This window comes from Vitis riparia, chromosome 15, assembly GCF_004353265.1.
Source record: "Vitis riparia cultivar Riparia Gloire de Montpellier isolate 1030 chromosome 15, EGFV_Vit.rip_1.0, whole genome shotgun sequence".
In the NCBI taxonomy this organism is placed as follows: Eukaryota; Viridiplantae; Streptophyta; class Magnoliopsida; order Vitales; family Vitaceae; genus Vitis; species Vitis riparia.
Genome location: NC_048445.1, coordinates 805,147 through 821,633, shown reverse-complemented (window position 1 = coordinate 821,633; position 16,487 = coordinate 805,147). Strand labels below are relative to the sequence as shown.

Here is a 16,487-nt window from a genome sequence, read left to right as displayed (position 1 = left end):
ATCCTCAGGATCATCTCAAACTCCATATCACCCTCTCTCATTTGGAAGCTTTCTCTCATCTTTCTTCACTCTAAAAAACCCAAAATCTCTCATTTCAGTTCAAAAACTCAAATCCAAACTCTAAGACGATGTCAAAATACGTCTTTCGGCTCGTCTAGGAGCCATGGGAGTCCAAGAGAATCAGGGAAAAATGAAATGGAGCTTAGGTGGAGAGAGTGGGTACCCAAAAACCGAAACCCTAACCTCCAAATGTATCCTAGACTCGCAAATCCATGTCCAAGATAGCTCTATCAGTAAGAAATAACAGCAAACATCTCTCCTAGACCATTAAATTGGTGAAGCCCTTGAAGAACCAGAGGAAATGGTACAGAAAATGAAGCACAAGAGACTCTTAAAGTATTAGGTCCCGACGAACTGTTCAATCGGTCCTCAATCGATGATTATACCTTAGGTATTACCTTAATATCCCTTAGGTACGACCTTAATCTACCTTAGGTACTACCTTAACTGACCTTAGGTACTACCTTAGTTAAACTTAGGTATTACCTGTGTGAAGTCTCAAAACTTTATTTTTGAATATTACTTACTTCATTTGTAACTTTTAGAGCATGCCATTTTGTGATTAATTAGTGTGATTAATTGGTTCAACTTTGGTATTTTGGTGATTGTACCTTAAGTACTACCTTAATAGCCCTAAGGTACTACCTTAATCTACCTTAGGTACTACCTTAACCGACCTTAGGTATTACATAAATAAAACTTGGGTACTACCTATCTGAAGTCTCGAAACTTCATTTTTGAATATTACTTACTTCATTTGTAACTCTTAAAACATGCCATTTTGTTATTAATTAGTGTGATTAATTGGTTCAACTTTGGTATTTTGGTGACTGTACCTTAAGTACCACCTTAATAGCCCTAAAGTACTACCTTAATCTATCTTAAGCACTACCTTAACCAACCTTAGGTACTACATAAGTAAAACTTGGGTACTACCTATCTGAAGTCTCGAAACTTCATTTGTGGATATTACTTACTTCATTTGTGACCCTTAAAGCACGTCATCATGTGATTAATTAGTGTGACCAATTGGTTCACCTTTGGTATTTTGGTGACTATACCTTAGGTACTACCTTAATAGCCCTAAGATACTACCTTAATCTCCTTAGGTACTACCTTAATTGACCTTAGGTACTACCTTAGTTAAGCTCATTCAATTGTCTAGGAGCGGGTTGGTGTCCTTTTTAGTTTTAGACATAAAACCGATTGACCGGTTACTCCTTCCCAGTCAAGGTCCAATCGAGAATGAAGTAAGGAATATTCACATATGAAGTTCCAAGGTTTCAGATAGGTAATACCCAAGTTTTACTTAATTAATACCTAAGGTCGATTAAGGTAGTACCTAGATTAAGGTAGTACCTTAGGGCTATTAAAGACCTAAGGTATGTCACCAAAATGCCAAAGGTGAACCAATTGACCACATTAATTAATCATATAATGACGTGCTCTAAGGGTCACAAATGAAGTAAGTAATATCCATAAATGAAGTTTCGAAACTCCAAATAGGTAGTACCCAAGTTTTATTTAGGTAGTACCTAAGATTGGTTAAGGTAGTACCTAAGGTAGATTGAGGTAGTATCTCAAGGCTATTAAAGTAGTACCTAAGATACAGTCACCAAAATACCAAAGTTGAACCAACTGATCACACTAATTAATCACAAAATGGCATGCTCTAAAGGTTACAAATGAAGTAAGTAATATCCAAAAATGAAGTTTTAAGGCTTCACATAGGTAATACCTAAGTTTAATTAAAGTAGTACCTAAGGTCAGTTAAGGTAATACCTAAGGTAAATTAAGGTTGTACCTAAGGGTTATTAAGGTAGTACCTAAGGTATAGTCACCGATCGAGGACCAGTCGATCGGTTTGTCGGAACCCAATACTTTAAGAGTCTCCTGTGCTTCATTTTTTACACCATTTCCTCTGGTTTTTCAAGGGCTTCGTCCATTTAATGGTCTAGGAGAGATGTTTGGTTCTATTTCTTGTTGATAGAGCTATCTTGGGCACAAATTTGCGAGTCTAGAACACATTTCGAGGTTAGGGTTTTAGTTTTTAGGTAGCAACTCTCTCCACCCGAGCTCCATTTCATTTTTCCTGGATTCTCTTAGACTCCCATGGCTCCTAGACGAGATGAAAGACACATTTTGACATTGTCTTGTACTTTTGGATTTGAGTTTGTGAACTAAAATGATAGATTTTGGGTTTTCGGGAGTGAAAAAAGATGAAAGAAAGCTTTCAAATGAGAGAGGGTGATATGGAGGTTGGGATGATGCTGAGGATGCTGAGTTGGAGAAATGGAGGGGTAATTTTGGTACAGAAGATGAATTCGGCTTAGAGTGCACAAAAATGATAAAACTTTTCATATTAAAAGTTGTTATCATATTTCCCATTGTTGGGTTTTGAAAATGCTATTATGTTGGGATGGGAAGCCCAAATCACAACTTTCCCAACATTATAAGTAATATATATGGTTTCATGATATAAGATGACACCATTTTGTCCACTTTGCCTCTTATTATTAAGAATTACCAAGTATAAGTAAGAATAATATGCCAAAAACCCTCTCTCCCATGCTCATTTAAGTCTACATTTCGAAAAATTTGAGGAAAAATATGAGAAAAAGAAAATAAAAATAACAAATTTAAAATTAATAAATTATTTTTATATGTTTATTTAAATTCATTTCATTTATTTTTTTTTCCATAATATAAAAATTAAATAATTTTAAAATATTTAAATTTCTAATTAATTTCAATTCTATTTAATTTTCTTTTATATATCTTTTTTGGAACTAAACGTAAGTGTTCCAACCCAATTTCATTGTAGTATTGTTTGTATAGCGAATTGTGACATATCCATAATATTTATTATCATAGCAATTCTAAACCTATATTTATTGATCTGACCCTAACATAATTTGAACATGAAATTAGAAAAATAAGCTGGAATTGGATTTGGATTAAATAACTTATGTTAAACCTTGGATTTGATTGGCCGACGAGTGAATTTCAAGTATAGGTGGGCAATCTAATATAATATTTAATATGAATCATTATTATAGCATTTTTTTAATATCTATTATAAGAGGGAAAATTGGTGTGCCAACCAGGACAATGATATATTCAAGTGATGACAAAAGCAATTGAATACTTGGTGCAACGTGGGCTTTAAGTCAGCCACGTTGTAGCAATCATTTTTATATAATTAATGGCACATATATAAAATATTTTTTTTAAAATTATAAAAATAAGATATTTTGAAAAAATATTTTACAAAATACAAAACGTTTTAAAAGCTTTTACCTTATATAAAGGATAAATTTAAAAAAAAAGTGTTTTTGATATTTTAATTATTATTTTATTCCCAAAAAAAATTGAAAACTATTTTAAAAAACATTCTCCAACAAATCGTGTATCCTATTATGGGATTTAGTACATGAAATAAAAATAAATTTAATTACTTTTTGGTTTTTTTTATTTTATTGTTTTGAAAACAAAATAGAGAATAATACAATGCTTTTTAGCTGTTGGTGGCCCACAAATGAATTAGCAGATCACATGGCTGTGGACCCTTCTCACATGGACACTTAAAAAATTAATGCATGAAAATCAATTGTGGGGCAATGAAGAAACATCGGATCCATACATGGCTCTAAGGGAACTTCATCTCAGCCCAAAACGCAGCGTTTCACATTACCCGTGGGCCCTGGCCGACAAATAACACTTACCTCGTTACACTTCACTGACACCGCTTTACAACGATTTTTTACGTGTCGGCATGGGGAACTACAAACGTGTGGCCAACGCGTAACGGAGCCACGCGCTACAGTTCACATCCACCGTACATTTAACAGCCAGTGTCACGAATCTCGGTGTCAGGTACAATCGACGGCTCGTAGGCCATGTGTGGGGTCATCTCCATCCTCCTCACGAAGACTTGTTACTGTCCGCGTCCGCAGCTGATATAAATCACCACCTCTCTATTGCTAAAATGAGTTGCTCAGATTCTATCCGTTTGAAAATTTGGCTTTAGAGTAATGGAGAAGAACGTAGAATCAGACCCGAACCCTCCTCTGGCGTCGGGACCCGAATTTCCGCAGGCGACAACTCCGGCAGACGTTAAAAATGACGTCGCTCTAGAGAAATCTGTGGTTCCACCACCTGAAGTGAAGGCCGACGAATCCAAAGCTCTCGCTGTAGTTGAGAGTAAGCGCTCTTTGTGTATATATAGTTTTAGTTTTTCTCAGAGAATTGGGGGGAAGTTTAAATATTTTCTCGGAAAATTGATTTCGCGTCTTTTATAAGCTGCAGAAAAAGAAAGTTATGCTGACACAAGATTTCTTTCTTTCTTTCTTTCTTCTTTTTTTTTTTTTTAAGCAAGCTGATGATTTTCTGTTTGTGTTTGTCTGATTAGTGGTTATGCATGATTATGTTTTCTTGATAATTTGTGGCTTAGTGCAAGTTTTTCTTGTGGATTTATAGCGAATGAGATCAGTTTGGGCTCTGTTTGTTTCGGCAGAAAAGTTTTACTGCAAAGCTTTTTTCTGTTCATCAGCTAGCTTCCAGGGGAAAGTAATTTTCTCGAGGAAGTATTTTTCTGGAAACAAGCGGATAAGTGCGTCGATGTTTTGTGATTGAAAGAAGGCAGACGAATTCGGTGTGTTTGCAAAAACATTGATTTTCTTTTACAGAACGATAGCCTGTCGAGAAAATCGAGGAAAAGAAAGTAAATATTTGAATCTTATGTTCTTTTAGCTGTCATTTTAATTTTTTTTTTTGAATAGTGGAAATCTACACCAATTAAGGGAAGTAATTGGATCAGGACATGCACAATCAACAATCAACATAGTTTAATTTTTCTTTTTTCAGCACATTTTCGCAGGAACCGATCGGATTCTACTTCAGCTTCAGTGTTGTTTTCTTTTTCTCTTGTTCACTCTCTGTTGAATTTTGAGATTGTTTGGCCAAAAAGTTCTCTGTATCACTACAGAGTTAAAAGTGAATTTTTTGACATTATCCTTTCTTCCAAACTGTAGTTGTGATTTTCCTTTACTTGCTGTCTGTCCAAATTGACCATTTTCAACATCTCTTTAGCAAAATTAAGAACATTTATACATTTTTTCTGACCCAAAAACCTAACCAAACTGGATAGTGAGGAACTCTTTCAATAAAAATACAAGATTATACATGCACAGAAGATTGCACAAACTTCAAGCTTTCGAAAAAAATATTCTTATTTTATTTCAATTTCAATTTCTTTTAAAAAAGGAAGAATAGCTTTTAAAAGTAAATTGCCATCTTGGATGCTCAAATGCCTTATTTTTTCTGCTTCTTATCATTGCTTTAAGAGGACATCATCTATGCATAACAGTTTGCATTGAATACTTTATCATATCAACATACTTTTTTGTGGTGCGATTCTTGTTAACAAAGAAATTTTAATCATTTCACAGTTGTCTATGTTGTCTTTCTCTTGTTGCTCCTTTTTCTTCATACAAGCTTACTGCACACTTTTGTAAAACTTATCAGTAGGTAGTCCAGTAATCAATTACTTTCATATCGCCCCCACATACCAAAAAAAAAAAAAAAAAAAAACCCCAAAGCAGTCTTGTCCTTTTCTCATGGCATCAACAAAGGGAGGACTGGAACCGGATTTGATTCATATCCAAAGTTGGTGAGAGGTGGACATAGGAAAACAGGATGATAGTGTTGGTTGCTTCCATGGCATAAATCATGGAGCGTCCACTTTACCCCTGTTTTCCTGAATAAGATTCGTTGGTCACTTTGAAGTTGACAAAAGGTATTTTCAATACTCACCACAAAAGCATAATGAACAGATGCTATAACCCTGATCTTAGGATGTGTTTCTTGTATAAATATCGACATCGTTCCTCTCTAGACTCGAGATAAAAGGAAAGATATGGTTGCAGCTACACCTAAAGGTTTGTGTTTATATTTTTTTGAAGTAATAGAAACCAAGGTGCACTTCATCTCAAACAAGACTCCAATTGTGTCTTGGATTACTTGCTGGGTTTTGCCCCTTCTGGCCTGCATTGAACAAACAACAAATTTGGTTTTATATTTATTGATCTGTCAATATTGTTTCTAAAAAAAATTATAAGTTGTTGTTGTTGTTGTTGTTTTGTTCTTCTACATGATTGTTTATTAGCCATGAAGTTTTAAAAAAATTGGGCATTTGAGCTTAGTTCTGTTAATCAATTGTATCATTTATGCTTTGTTATGAAAAAGGGTAATGATTAGCTAGTCATCTCATTACTTCCATAGCTGTTTGATTTGTTTCTTATCTTTGACAGAGACTCCAGATTCTGCAGCCAAAAAAACTTCAGGAGGATCTTTTGAGAGAGGTAAGAATAATAATGCATTTAATTATTTATTTCCCATCTTCTAGAACTTGATTAATTCAATGAAATAATGGAGTGTTTGGAAGTGCCATGTAAATTAACCTTTTTCATTTCCCATGTAGAGAATTATGAACTGGTCCGATTGCATGGTATTTCCAAATGCCCTCTGAGTGAATAACCAAGTCTTGATTTTATGTCTACAGATGTTGCTCTCGCAAATTTGGAAAAAGAAAAGCAGTTGTCTTTTATCAGGGCATGGGAAGAAAGTGAAAAATCGAAAGTAGATAACAAGTATGGCTTTCTTTGAACCTTTCCCATTCCTTCTGGCTTTTATCATGATTAGCATATCAAAAAAATTTATTTCTTACCTCTTTATATTTATCAAATTCAAGGAATGCATGGTTTGAGCAATTTTTTTTTTCAAATGCGTCTGGTTTTGTACGAAGCATATTTTGGTGAAATAAACCAAAATAAACTGAAAAGTTTATGAGAAGTACCCATGAATGATGATCCTTCACAGGAAGCTGAACTTTTTAGTTGTTTTCCCTGTTAACTTGATCCCCTGAAGATGATCATATGTTTTTTCAGAGATGAGTTTGCATTTTGTAGTTTTATAGCATATTTCTCTTCCTACTGGCTTGTGAAAATTTGGGTTGCTGAAACTTCTCACATATTTATAACTATTAAACAGGGCCCAGAAAAAGCTTTCTGATGTTTGTGCATGGGAAAACAGCAAGAAAGCAGCTGTTGAAGCTAAACTGAAGAAGATTGAGGTTACTACCCCCTGTTGTTTTAGTTTTTAATTCACCTTTGCAACTTCTTTCCTATATTTTGATGTTCATGATTCATCCATACTAAATGGTGTTCATGCAGAGCACAGTCCATATTCTATTTATTGTTTGAATCTGCAACTTTTAGAAAATCAAGTAAATATGATCTCACAAAACTCACCTTGTGCCATTGTGATAAAAATCACCTCATGTAGATTGTTTACAATGTTGCTTCACTTTAGTAGCACCTTGTCACTCCATATTGATATTGACACCTTGTATCTTCCATCTCCTTATTCTCTCTCAATGTTTGTACAAATGATGGAAAACCTCACAAATTTAACTTAGGATGAGTGGAGAGAGGAACCGAGAGATATCATGTCTAGTGACCTTCCATCAATAGTTATAAATGAACACTTCCTGGTAGATTATATGAATTCACTTTTTCCAATTTCATGTAGTATTTATGGTATATGAAACTTTAACGTAGGTACATTACTTTGATTATTGTACCTTGTACACAATTTAAAAGGTTCACAGCTTTGATCATGATGCCTTATAATATGGGAAATGTAAATACATTAGGTCCTGTCCATGACTTTGGTCATGAACTCTTAGAATAAGTGAATAACTTCATGTGGCCATTAAGGGCACAATAATTCCAACACAATGAGCTTCAACATGGCATGGAGGGTCTACCTGCTCTATTTTAGTTTTTTTGCTTAGATGATACCAAGGCCCTCTCTGCCATGGGCCCATGTGTAAGCAGAAACTAGAGAAGCAAAATGAACTTTCAAATTAGGAGAACAATACGAATTTTGTTTGGTTTTATATGATGTTTTACATTGAACTCTAACAACTTCAAGCATGATCAGGAAGAATTGGAGAAGAAGAAGGCAGAATATGCAGAGAAAATGAAAAACAAAGTAGCATTGATTCACAAGCAAGCAGAAGAAAAGAAGGCAATGATTGAAGCCAGACGCGGGGAAGAATTTCTTAAGGCGGAGGAGATGGCTGCGAAATTCCGTGCAACTGGGCAGACACCAAAGAAGGTCCTTGGATGCTTTGGAGGTTAAAATTCTTGGGCATGATATGAAAGTACTAAAAGAACTCAATTTTGTTCAATCTGTCTACCCTTTTTTTTTGTTATTTTTGTTTCGTGTGTTGATCTGGTTGGACCATAAAGGTTCATTAGTGTGTTTGTAAAGTATAAAGCATATTTAATTAATGAGTAAAAGCTTGATATTAATCATCTTTGTCCAATTGATCCAAGAGAGAATAGGAAGACTAAATACTTACCTTGTATTATGGAAATTTACACAGCTGAATTTTGAAAGACTTAACCCAAAAGTCTTATGATTAATCCACAGTAAACTGAATTTTTTGAAAGAAACATAAATTTTTTATTTTATTGCATAACTCTTTTTTTTTTATATAAAATTATGAGATAAATGAAAAATATGATTGTGGTGCTTCTGCTGTTAAATGGCTGCGGTGGTTTGTGTGGTAGTGTTGGTGATTTGATTATGGAATGTTGAGATTTTTTAATTGATTGTAATTATTCTTAAATCTTGCTGTATATTAGTTGTAGAGAAGTCATTAGGGTAATGACTGAACTTGATTTTGGCACCGTAATTGAGATTAATCCCTATATGTATTGTTGTATCATTTCACTATAATATATGAATAAAATCCCAGGTCATCTTTTGTGCAAATTTGCCTGCAAATCATTCTTGTTGCTGAACCACGAACCCAATCATCGTTGCTGCTGTCATTCCCAGTCCAGCGACAAATCTCTGTCGTCTCGGTGTTTAACCAAAGGTGCCCAAGAGATTTCTGCCCGAATATCTAACTCGTTTCTTAGTTCTCAGTAGTCTAAAAAAAAAATGTGAGAATAATATTGAGTCATCTTGGGCAAAATCTATCCATGTTTTTATTCAATTTGAAGGTGTTTTCAATGTAGGAATCATTTTTACTAAGAGGTGTTTGTTTTTTTTAGTTTTTTCATAATTTATTATAAACTTTTAGTTGAATAAAAAAAGTTAAAATATTTGATTTTTTCTAAATGGAAAAAACAACATGTCAATGTCCCCATAAATCATGAAGCCTTATTTACACTTAACCACCGCTTATGAAATTTGGAGTGCTCTCAATTGATGGAGATGCATATTGTAGAACGAGAGAAACTCCTTATATTTGTGGGAAGACTAGGCCACCTAGAGAATCAGAAGATGGATATGAGGATATGAGAAATGGTACATTGAAAATAAAAAAGTGAAGAGGTGGTTATTGATGTTAATGTCCCCATAAATCATGAAGCTTTATTTACGCTTACCTATCACTTATGAAATTTGGAGTGCCTTATCAAAAGCTTTTTATGATGGAAACAATTAACTGCATAAATGGAAAATCTCTCTCTAAATATTTTGGAGCGTTAATCGATTTTTTTTTTAGAATTTGACCATCATGATAAAGTGGTCATGAAGGATCTTGAAGACATTACAACGTATGGGAAGTCCATTGAATGACTGAGGGTGCACATATTTCTTGTTGGTTTGGATACTGATTTTGAACAAGTTTGTGGATAAATTCTACAAAAAGAACTAGTTTTACATTTGGAGGGATGCTACACCCTAATTCGATAAGAGGTTGTACATTGTGCAACTTTGAAAGGGGAATCTGAAAGTTCTGAATCCTTAATAATGGTGGCTCAAAATTGATCAATTCAAAATTGATAGGCCGTTCCAAGACCTCCAATGGTACCAATAAGTCTACCTATAAATGCATCCACTGTAATATGATTGGTCATACCAAAAGTCATTGTTATGAGCTTGTGGGATATCTTGAATGGTGGGATCATAGTCGTAAGAAGAATCCCAAGAGAACCTCAATTGCCATCACTGTTGAAATAAAGATAGAGGATGATGTTGCTAAAAAGGCCTTAGCATTGGTAGCAGCAACAAACAATGGTGGTAAGGTTTTAAATATTTCTACACCTCTTTCTAATAATACATGGAGAATTGATTTTAATGTTACAGATCATATGACATTTGATTCTAGAGTCTCACCTTTCAAACCATCCTCACAAAAGGTTGTTTTCATTACCAATGATAACACTACCCTAGTAATTGGGGAAAGATCTTTGACTCTCACCGACACTTTGAATTTAGATCTTGTTTTAATTGTTCCATCTTTAGATTATAATCTTTTATCAATTTCTCAAATAACCACAACCTTATCTTTTGTTGTAATTCTTTGTCCTAAATTTTGTGTGTTTAAGGACATGCAAAATAAAGCAAAGGATTGATTGTGATATTAAACGAGGGAAGTTGTATTTCTTGGACTTGGTGTTAAAGAGTTCCAACATGTTCCGTCAAGTTTTAATGGTGGATGGTTGGTGACAAGAAGGAATCTAAAATCTGGCTATGGCATCAACACATGGGGCATGCTTCTTTTGGTTACCTAAAAAAGTTATTTCCTAGTTTGTTTGCAAATTTTGATGTTTCTAGCTTTCGATGTGATGTTTGTGAACTCTCAAAGAGCCATCATGCTTCATTTCCATTAATTCTAAATAAAAGTCCACTCCCTTTTATGGTTATGATCATGCATTTTGGCGTACAAAGCTCCTACTTTGGGTGGATCACATTGGTTTGTTATTTTTATTGATCACCCTCAAAATGGTCGAAATCACAAATCCGACCTTACATCACCCTCGAAATGGTTGGAGATTCTAATCGCAATCCATCTAAATCCAACTTGTTCAAAACATAATTACAAAACATCATCACCCACCTAATATTTCTTACCACTTGAAATAAAAACTAAAGATGAATTCACTCAACACTTGAAATCATTTTTTTGCCCTGTTTTGACATTAATTCACCTTCAAGTTTAACTCAAAAGAAGACATAATCAATCTCAAATGATTATCAATCAACCACAAGCTAATTCAATACAGAATTGAAAGATCACAAGCACACCAAGAACTATGAATATGTTTGAGATAATTAACACATAACCTTGCATCGAAATGTCTCATGATTGAATCTTAATTTCGATACATCAAATATATGTGTATGATAAGCCCAAGTCATCCAACGAAAAAGAGCTTCCAGAACAGATCATAGGAGAGGTGATGCGTTTTCTCAGATTCCGTACTATTTATGTAATGCTTCTAATTCAAACAATGAAATTAAAAGTAAATAAAAGTTTTAGTATATTGCTTTGAAATTTATTTTGTGAATGATGACTACTTCAAAGTTTTATTAATTTTTTTATTTTTTATTCTTGGTTTAAGAAATTTTACCAATGGACACTTGCTGAACTTTCGTGAGATTATAACCACTCGATGTCTGAGATGAATAAGATAACTTAGAAAATATCATCCACATAGTTCCACCAAGATTACTATAGTTTGATAAAGATATAAAACATGTTGGGAGACTAAATCAGAAGTTTCAAATGGTAGAAGTCACATATCTATTATATATACCGAACTAGCCGCGCTCTATCAATGAAAGCCAGAAATATAACGCGGACTCCTGAATCTAAACTGGCCTAACAAACCAACCCCATCAATTATCTCCTCAAAATTAATGTATGCCAAAATGGAAGGGATGGTTTCAAGCATATGGTTCAGAGGGAGATGAAGGAGCTTTCAGACAACATAGCAGGGAATGTGGGATAGGTGTCGAGGTTTCCTTCTAGAAAACTCATGTCATTATTAACTGGGAAATCAAACAGCAGCTGTAATGCTGTGTCTGATGAATCCTCCAGCTCGTTGGTGCTTGAGCAATCTGATCCTGCCATTGCATTTTGAGGGGTATCTTCAATTTTATTGCTCACCGTGGGGCATGTCTCCATTGTAGTAACGCCTGAAACTGAGCCACATTTTGTTGATGAAGATGCCTGAGAAACTGGGCTTTGACATGCAGGTTTCTGTCCCTTGTTGCGGAATGATTCTCCAACCTCAGAATTCCATAGGCGTAGGAAATAGTCCGAATCGTTATTTCTTCCCAAAGGTGGTGGTGGGTTGGACAGTAATGACTCCCTTGAGAGCCGAGCCTCCGCTTCTAGTCTAGCACTCTCCCATTGCGCCATGTGCCGGGTTGAAGGGGACGAAGGTGGTTTTGCTATTGGCCCACAGGAAGTAGCCGAGGGCTCATGGGTTTGTGGGTCAAGCCCCATTCCAAGCAGGCGCTTCTTCAAGTGGGTGTTCCATAGGTTCTTGATCTCATTATCGGTCCTTCCGGGCAGTTGAGAGGCAATGGCAGCCCACCTGCACATAGTGTATCAAGTATTGTTAAAAGTTCATAACATGAAATATGAAAATATTCCATCAATGTCAGAGTGACAAATTGCAGAAAACCTAACCAAAGCACAATGCATATAAATTTTGTAACAGAGAATCATAGGTCTGGACCTGTTTTTTTTTTTTTTTTTTTTTTTTTGTTTCAGTTGACTGTATCAATGGATGAGACCAGGAAAGAGACCGAGTCACAACCATTAAAATTTTCTGAACCAGTCATTAAAATCTTTCCGGGGAAAGTACGGATGCAATATTTATGGAAGTCAAGATTGCTTTTCAACTCAGTGAACCGATATATCAAAGGTACAATTGCTTGTAAAATCATGTATCCAGTAAGCCTGTAAGCAGAAGAAGATCTGCAGAAAACAGAGTCAATAGTGTTCAGAAACCAGGGCCATGAACACCCAACCCCCACCCCAAAAAAAAAATTGTCAACTTTCTTTTAATGGTAGATAGGATAAAGGATGAGGCGTCACACAGAACAAGATCAGAACTTCAGAACCAACTAATGTATTAAAACTTCTGGACCGGTTATTAAAAGCTCGCTGGGTTAGAAGTACTCTATAAGAAGAGATATATGTAGTCTAAGTCAAGATCAGTTCTGGATATAGACAGACAATGCATTTTCTGGTTCAATTGCAACTTGTGTCACTGTGTCTAAGTGGAAATAGGATCTGCAGCAACGAGGGCTGCAGTACTTCAGGGAGAAGTGCCTGAGCACTACTTAGAGAGTCGATAATGCCTAGCAGCCTGGCAGCCTAGTACTCGCAATAAAGGATTCCTATTAGAGTTGGCTTCCATTATCGCGTGTTTATGCTTTCAGGTTGGACTATTAATCACAATGCTTAGTGCTAAACCATATTATCGGGTTTGGACTATTGATCACAATGCTTACTAAACCAGATTATCGGGTTTGGAGTATTGATCACAATGCTTAATGCTAAACCAGATTGTTGATAGAGTACCTGTTTCCTAGGATGCCATGAAGCTGTATGACAAGCTTCTCTTCATCAGTAGTGAAGGGTCCTCGCTTAATGTCTGGTCTAAGATAATTGGTCCATCGGAGTCTGCAACTTTTCCCACAGCGGAGGAGACCTGTTGAAAGAGGAAAGCCAAGAACCCGAACCCCATAATATATCAAAATCGAAAACATTATGGGTTCAAGGAAGTAAAATGAGGATAAACAGAGTTGATATGATGTATAATCATTAATTTGGAGCTGGGAAATCTCCACTTACCAGAGGTTCATACTGTTGTATCATTGGATAATAGGTCGATATTCAAAAGTTATATCCTTATTTTTTTTTCTTCACTGTTTTCTCGGCAACCAAACAAATATGGAGCCTTATTATTGTTGTTTACAATTTTCGGCTTTCTGTGATAATAAAGGTCAAACTAGTCTGATCACCAAGTCCAAAACTAGCATTGAAGTGAGAACCACTCCATGACACCAGGATTGAAACATCAGGACAAAGCATATATGACTCAGAAAAGCCAAAAAGAAACTGAAAAAAGTCAGGATTCTGAGCAAACAAACAAACAAACAAACAAGCGAAAAATAAAAATAAAAATGAATCTGATAAGCAAGTGGGAAGAGGAAAACTAGAGTTCACACCTAAGTCAAACCACAACTCGGAAACTCAGTCACCTGTCTCAATGGATTAGTACCAAAGTTGGTTAAAAGAGTGATCCCGTTTGGCAGCTGAGAAAATGCAGGAAGAATGAAAGAAAATGAACTCCACACTCTTTCTGCCATTGTTCCCAAAACAGAGAAGAAAAAATTAACTCAACCCAACTGAGCATTAGCTTGTTGAACAGAGATTTACACTTTCTATGGTCTCTTTTTTTGTCGTTGTTGTTTATTTCTCTCAGGAAAACAGAGCAAGAAGGAACAAAAGGACCAAACCTGCATTCTTAGGAAGAGAACGCCAGCTTCCATGGCCATTCTTGTTGATGTAATCAACAAGGATTTGATCTTCTTCAGGAGTCCACGGGCCTTTCTTCAACCCCCTCTTATCACAACAAGGTGTTCTCCCCATTCTCCCACTCCTCTTGCTGTTCTTCTACTTTAATATTCTTGACAACCAAACACCCACCAACAATGGAACACCAAAAAAAAACGAAAAAACAAAACCCTTAAAACCTCAACAAAAAAAACTTCAGAGAGAAGAAGAAAAGATGACAAGACCTGTCAAAACGAATCATGTACAAGAGAAAGTAAATGCTATATTGATCTTATCTAGGGAAAATCGAAGTGATTTGGGTATTGATTATTATTACCACTACTACCAAGAGTGTGAAGGAGTTGCAGCGACTTTGAAGCTGGGTCTGCATTCAATGCTGATATATACACACACCCAGAAATTGAATCATCATTGAAACAAAAGAACAAGAGAAAGAGAGAGAAAGTATGGGAAAGTGACTCGGAGAGAGAAAGAAATTAATGGTGTTCCTTCTTTTTGAGGTTTTCAAATACAGAGAGAGAATTGCAGAGTAGTAGTATTAATGGCGGATTCTAAGGGAGAAGGGAGAGAGGGGTATTAATGTGGGTGTCAGGGTGTTGCAGAGTACGGACCATCCATGAAACGACAATCTATCCTCTGTTTGGCTGGCTAGAAACTGTGGGAAAAATGAAAGGAAAAGAAAAGAGATCAAAGGAATAGAAAATCATGGTTAAAACAAGTTTCAGAGTTTTGTCCATGCACGTAATAAAATAGAAGAAATCTTAACTTTGTTAGAGAAAAAATGTTTAACCAGACGCGATGTCGCGAGTCGGATGTTAGGATGCGACACGTGTTGACTGTACCTGGCCATGTGGTTCAGCACGCGCCAGTGGCGTTAGGGAAGAGGTACAAATAGAAGCAACTTCGTAGAGACATGAACAATGACGTGGCAGCTTCATAAATGTGGTCAAAATAGAAGTCAAAGGCCGATAAAAAAAAATGGGAAATATTTTATCATTTAGAAGAGTTTTGTTATTGGAAATATTTCCCATAAAAAAAAAAAAATTGATAAATTAATTATGTAAAAAATGAAAAAAAAAAAAATTGGAGAATGAGAATAAAAAATTTAATTTGATTTTCATTAAATAATATATTTAAATTATTTTATAAAATAATAAGGATGGGTGATTTAACTCATGGAAGAATTGAAATTGAAAAGGGAATGGGGGAATGGGGAATGATGGAGGAGGAAATGGATGATTTCTGAGAGAAGAAAGTGACTTGTCATGTATATTTATGACTCCCACGAACTACACACACCCACCTCATCCCAAGTTCCCAACACATTTCAGACTCACGCCCATATCCGCTTGGACTGTTTGCCCCACCTAAACTTCAATTCTATACCCTTGTCTCCATTTTTAGGACACTTTTGAAAACCGTTTTCTTATGACAACTTTCTTTTGACAAAAACATTTTTACTATGGAATTATTTTTTAAAAACAAATTTAAGATACTTTAAAAACTATTTTAAATTATTTTCAAAAATAATTAAAAACACAATGAATATTTTATAACTCTTAACTTCCACTTTTTCTTAATCTTAAAAAAATATTCCCACTCTTCCTTGTAGAAACTTGTTTATATGAAAAATATAGTTATTTTTTTAATTTAAATATGAAAATGGATAAATTTATGTATTTATTGTCATTTCATCGTTTTTAATCAATTAATTCTTTTATTTATCTTTATTAAAATAAATATTATAAGAAAAGACGATGAAATGAGTTGAGAAGATAAATTTTGAGAAAATAAATAAAAATTTGACTGAATAAGGATGTGCTAATGCCCCTTTTATTGCTCCAGATGGTAATTTGGAGTCATTGGGTGAGTTTCAAACAAAAATAATATACTCCGAACAAAATGGATAAAATGAATTTCTTACCATAATAATTCTCAAATTAGAACATCTCAATCGTCCATTTTTCTTTTACATAAAAAAAACCACGATTAGTGAATACACTCTTTAAGTTCATCATTAAAACGA

General features: G+C 34.9%; 3 protein-coding genes across 4 annotated transcripts in view; 1 reads left to right on the top strand and 2 right to left on the bottom strand.

Moving 5' to 3' along the window:
• The first annotated feature begins 4,035 nt into the window (after positions 1-4,035).
• LOC117932317 (remorin-like) lies at positions 4,036-8,443 on the top strand. Of its 2 annotated transcripts, none has more exons than XM_034853513.1 (5): positions 4,036-4,263; positions 6,372-6,422; positions 6,623-6,710; positions 7,111-7,192; positions 8,065-8,443. In XM_034853513.1, the coding sequence occupies exons 1-5, from the start codon at positions 4,095-4,097 to the stop codon at positions 8,263-8,265; spliced, it is 591 nt and encodes a 196-aa protein (XP_034709404.1). In that variant the 5' UTR covers positions 4,036-4,094; the 3' UTR covers positions 8,266-8,443. The 2 variants fall into 2 exon arrangements, with proteins under 2 accessions (XP_034709404.1, XP_034709405.1); XM_034853514.1 differs by lacking the exon at positions 4,036-4,263 and adding an exon at positions 4,562-5,999.
• A 3,139-nt stretch (positions 8,444-11,582) lies between these two features.
• On the bottom strand, positions 11,583-15,097 carry LOC117931794 (transcription factor MYB17). Its single transcript, XM_034852864.1, has 4 exons — positions 14,778-15,097; positions 14,404-14,573; positions 13,463-13,592; positions 11,583-12,467 (listed from the first exon to the last, which is right to left on the bottom strand). The coding sequence occupies exons 2-4, from the start codon at positions 14,534-14,536 to the stop codon at positions 11,825-11,827; spliced, it is 906 nt and encodes a 301-aa protein (XP_034708755.1). The 5' UTR covers positions 14,537-14,573; positions 14,778-15,097; the 3' UTR covers positions 11,583-11,824.
• Positions 14,657-16,487, bottom strand: part of LOC117932546 (disease resistance protein RPP13-like) — a 2,748-nt gene continuing 917 nt past the window's right edge. Inside the window, exons 2-3 of the mRNA XM_034853820.1 lie at positions 14,778-14,837; positions 14,657-14,685 (exon numbers count right to left, since the gene is read on the bottom strand). Of these exons, the coding sequence (XP_034709711.1) occupies positions 14,657-14,685; positions 14,778-14,837 (89 nt within the window). The remainder of the gene's footprint in view (positions 14,686-14,777; positions 14,838-16,487) is intronic.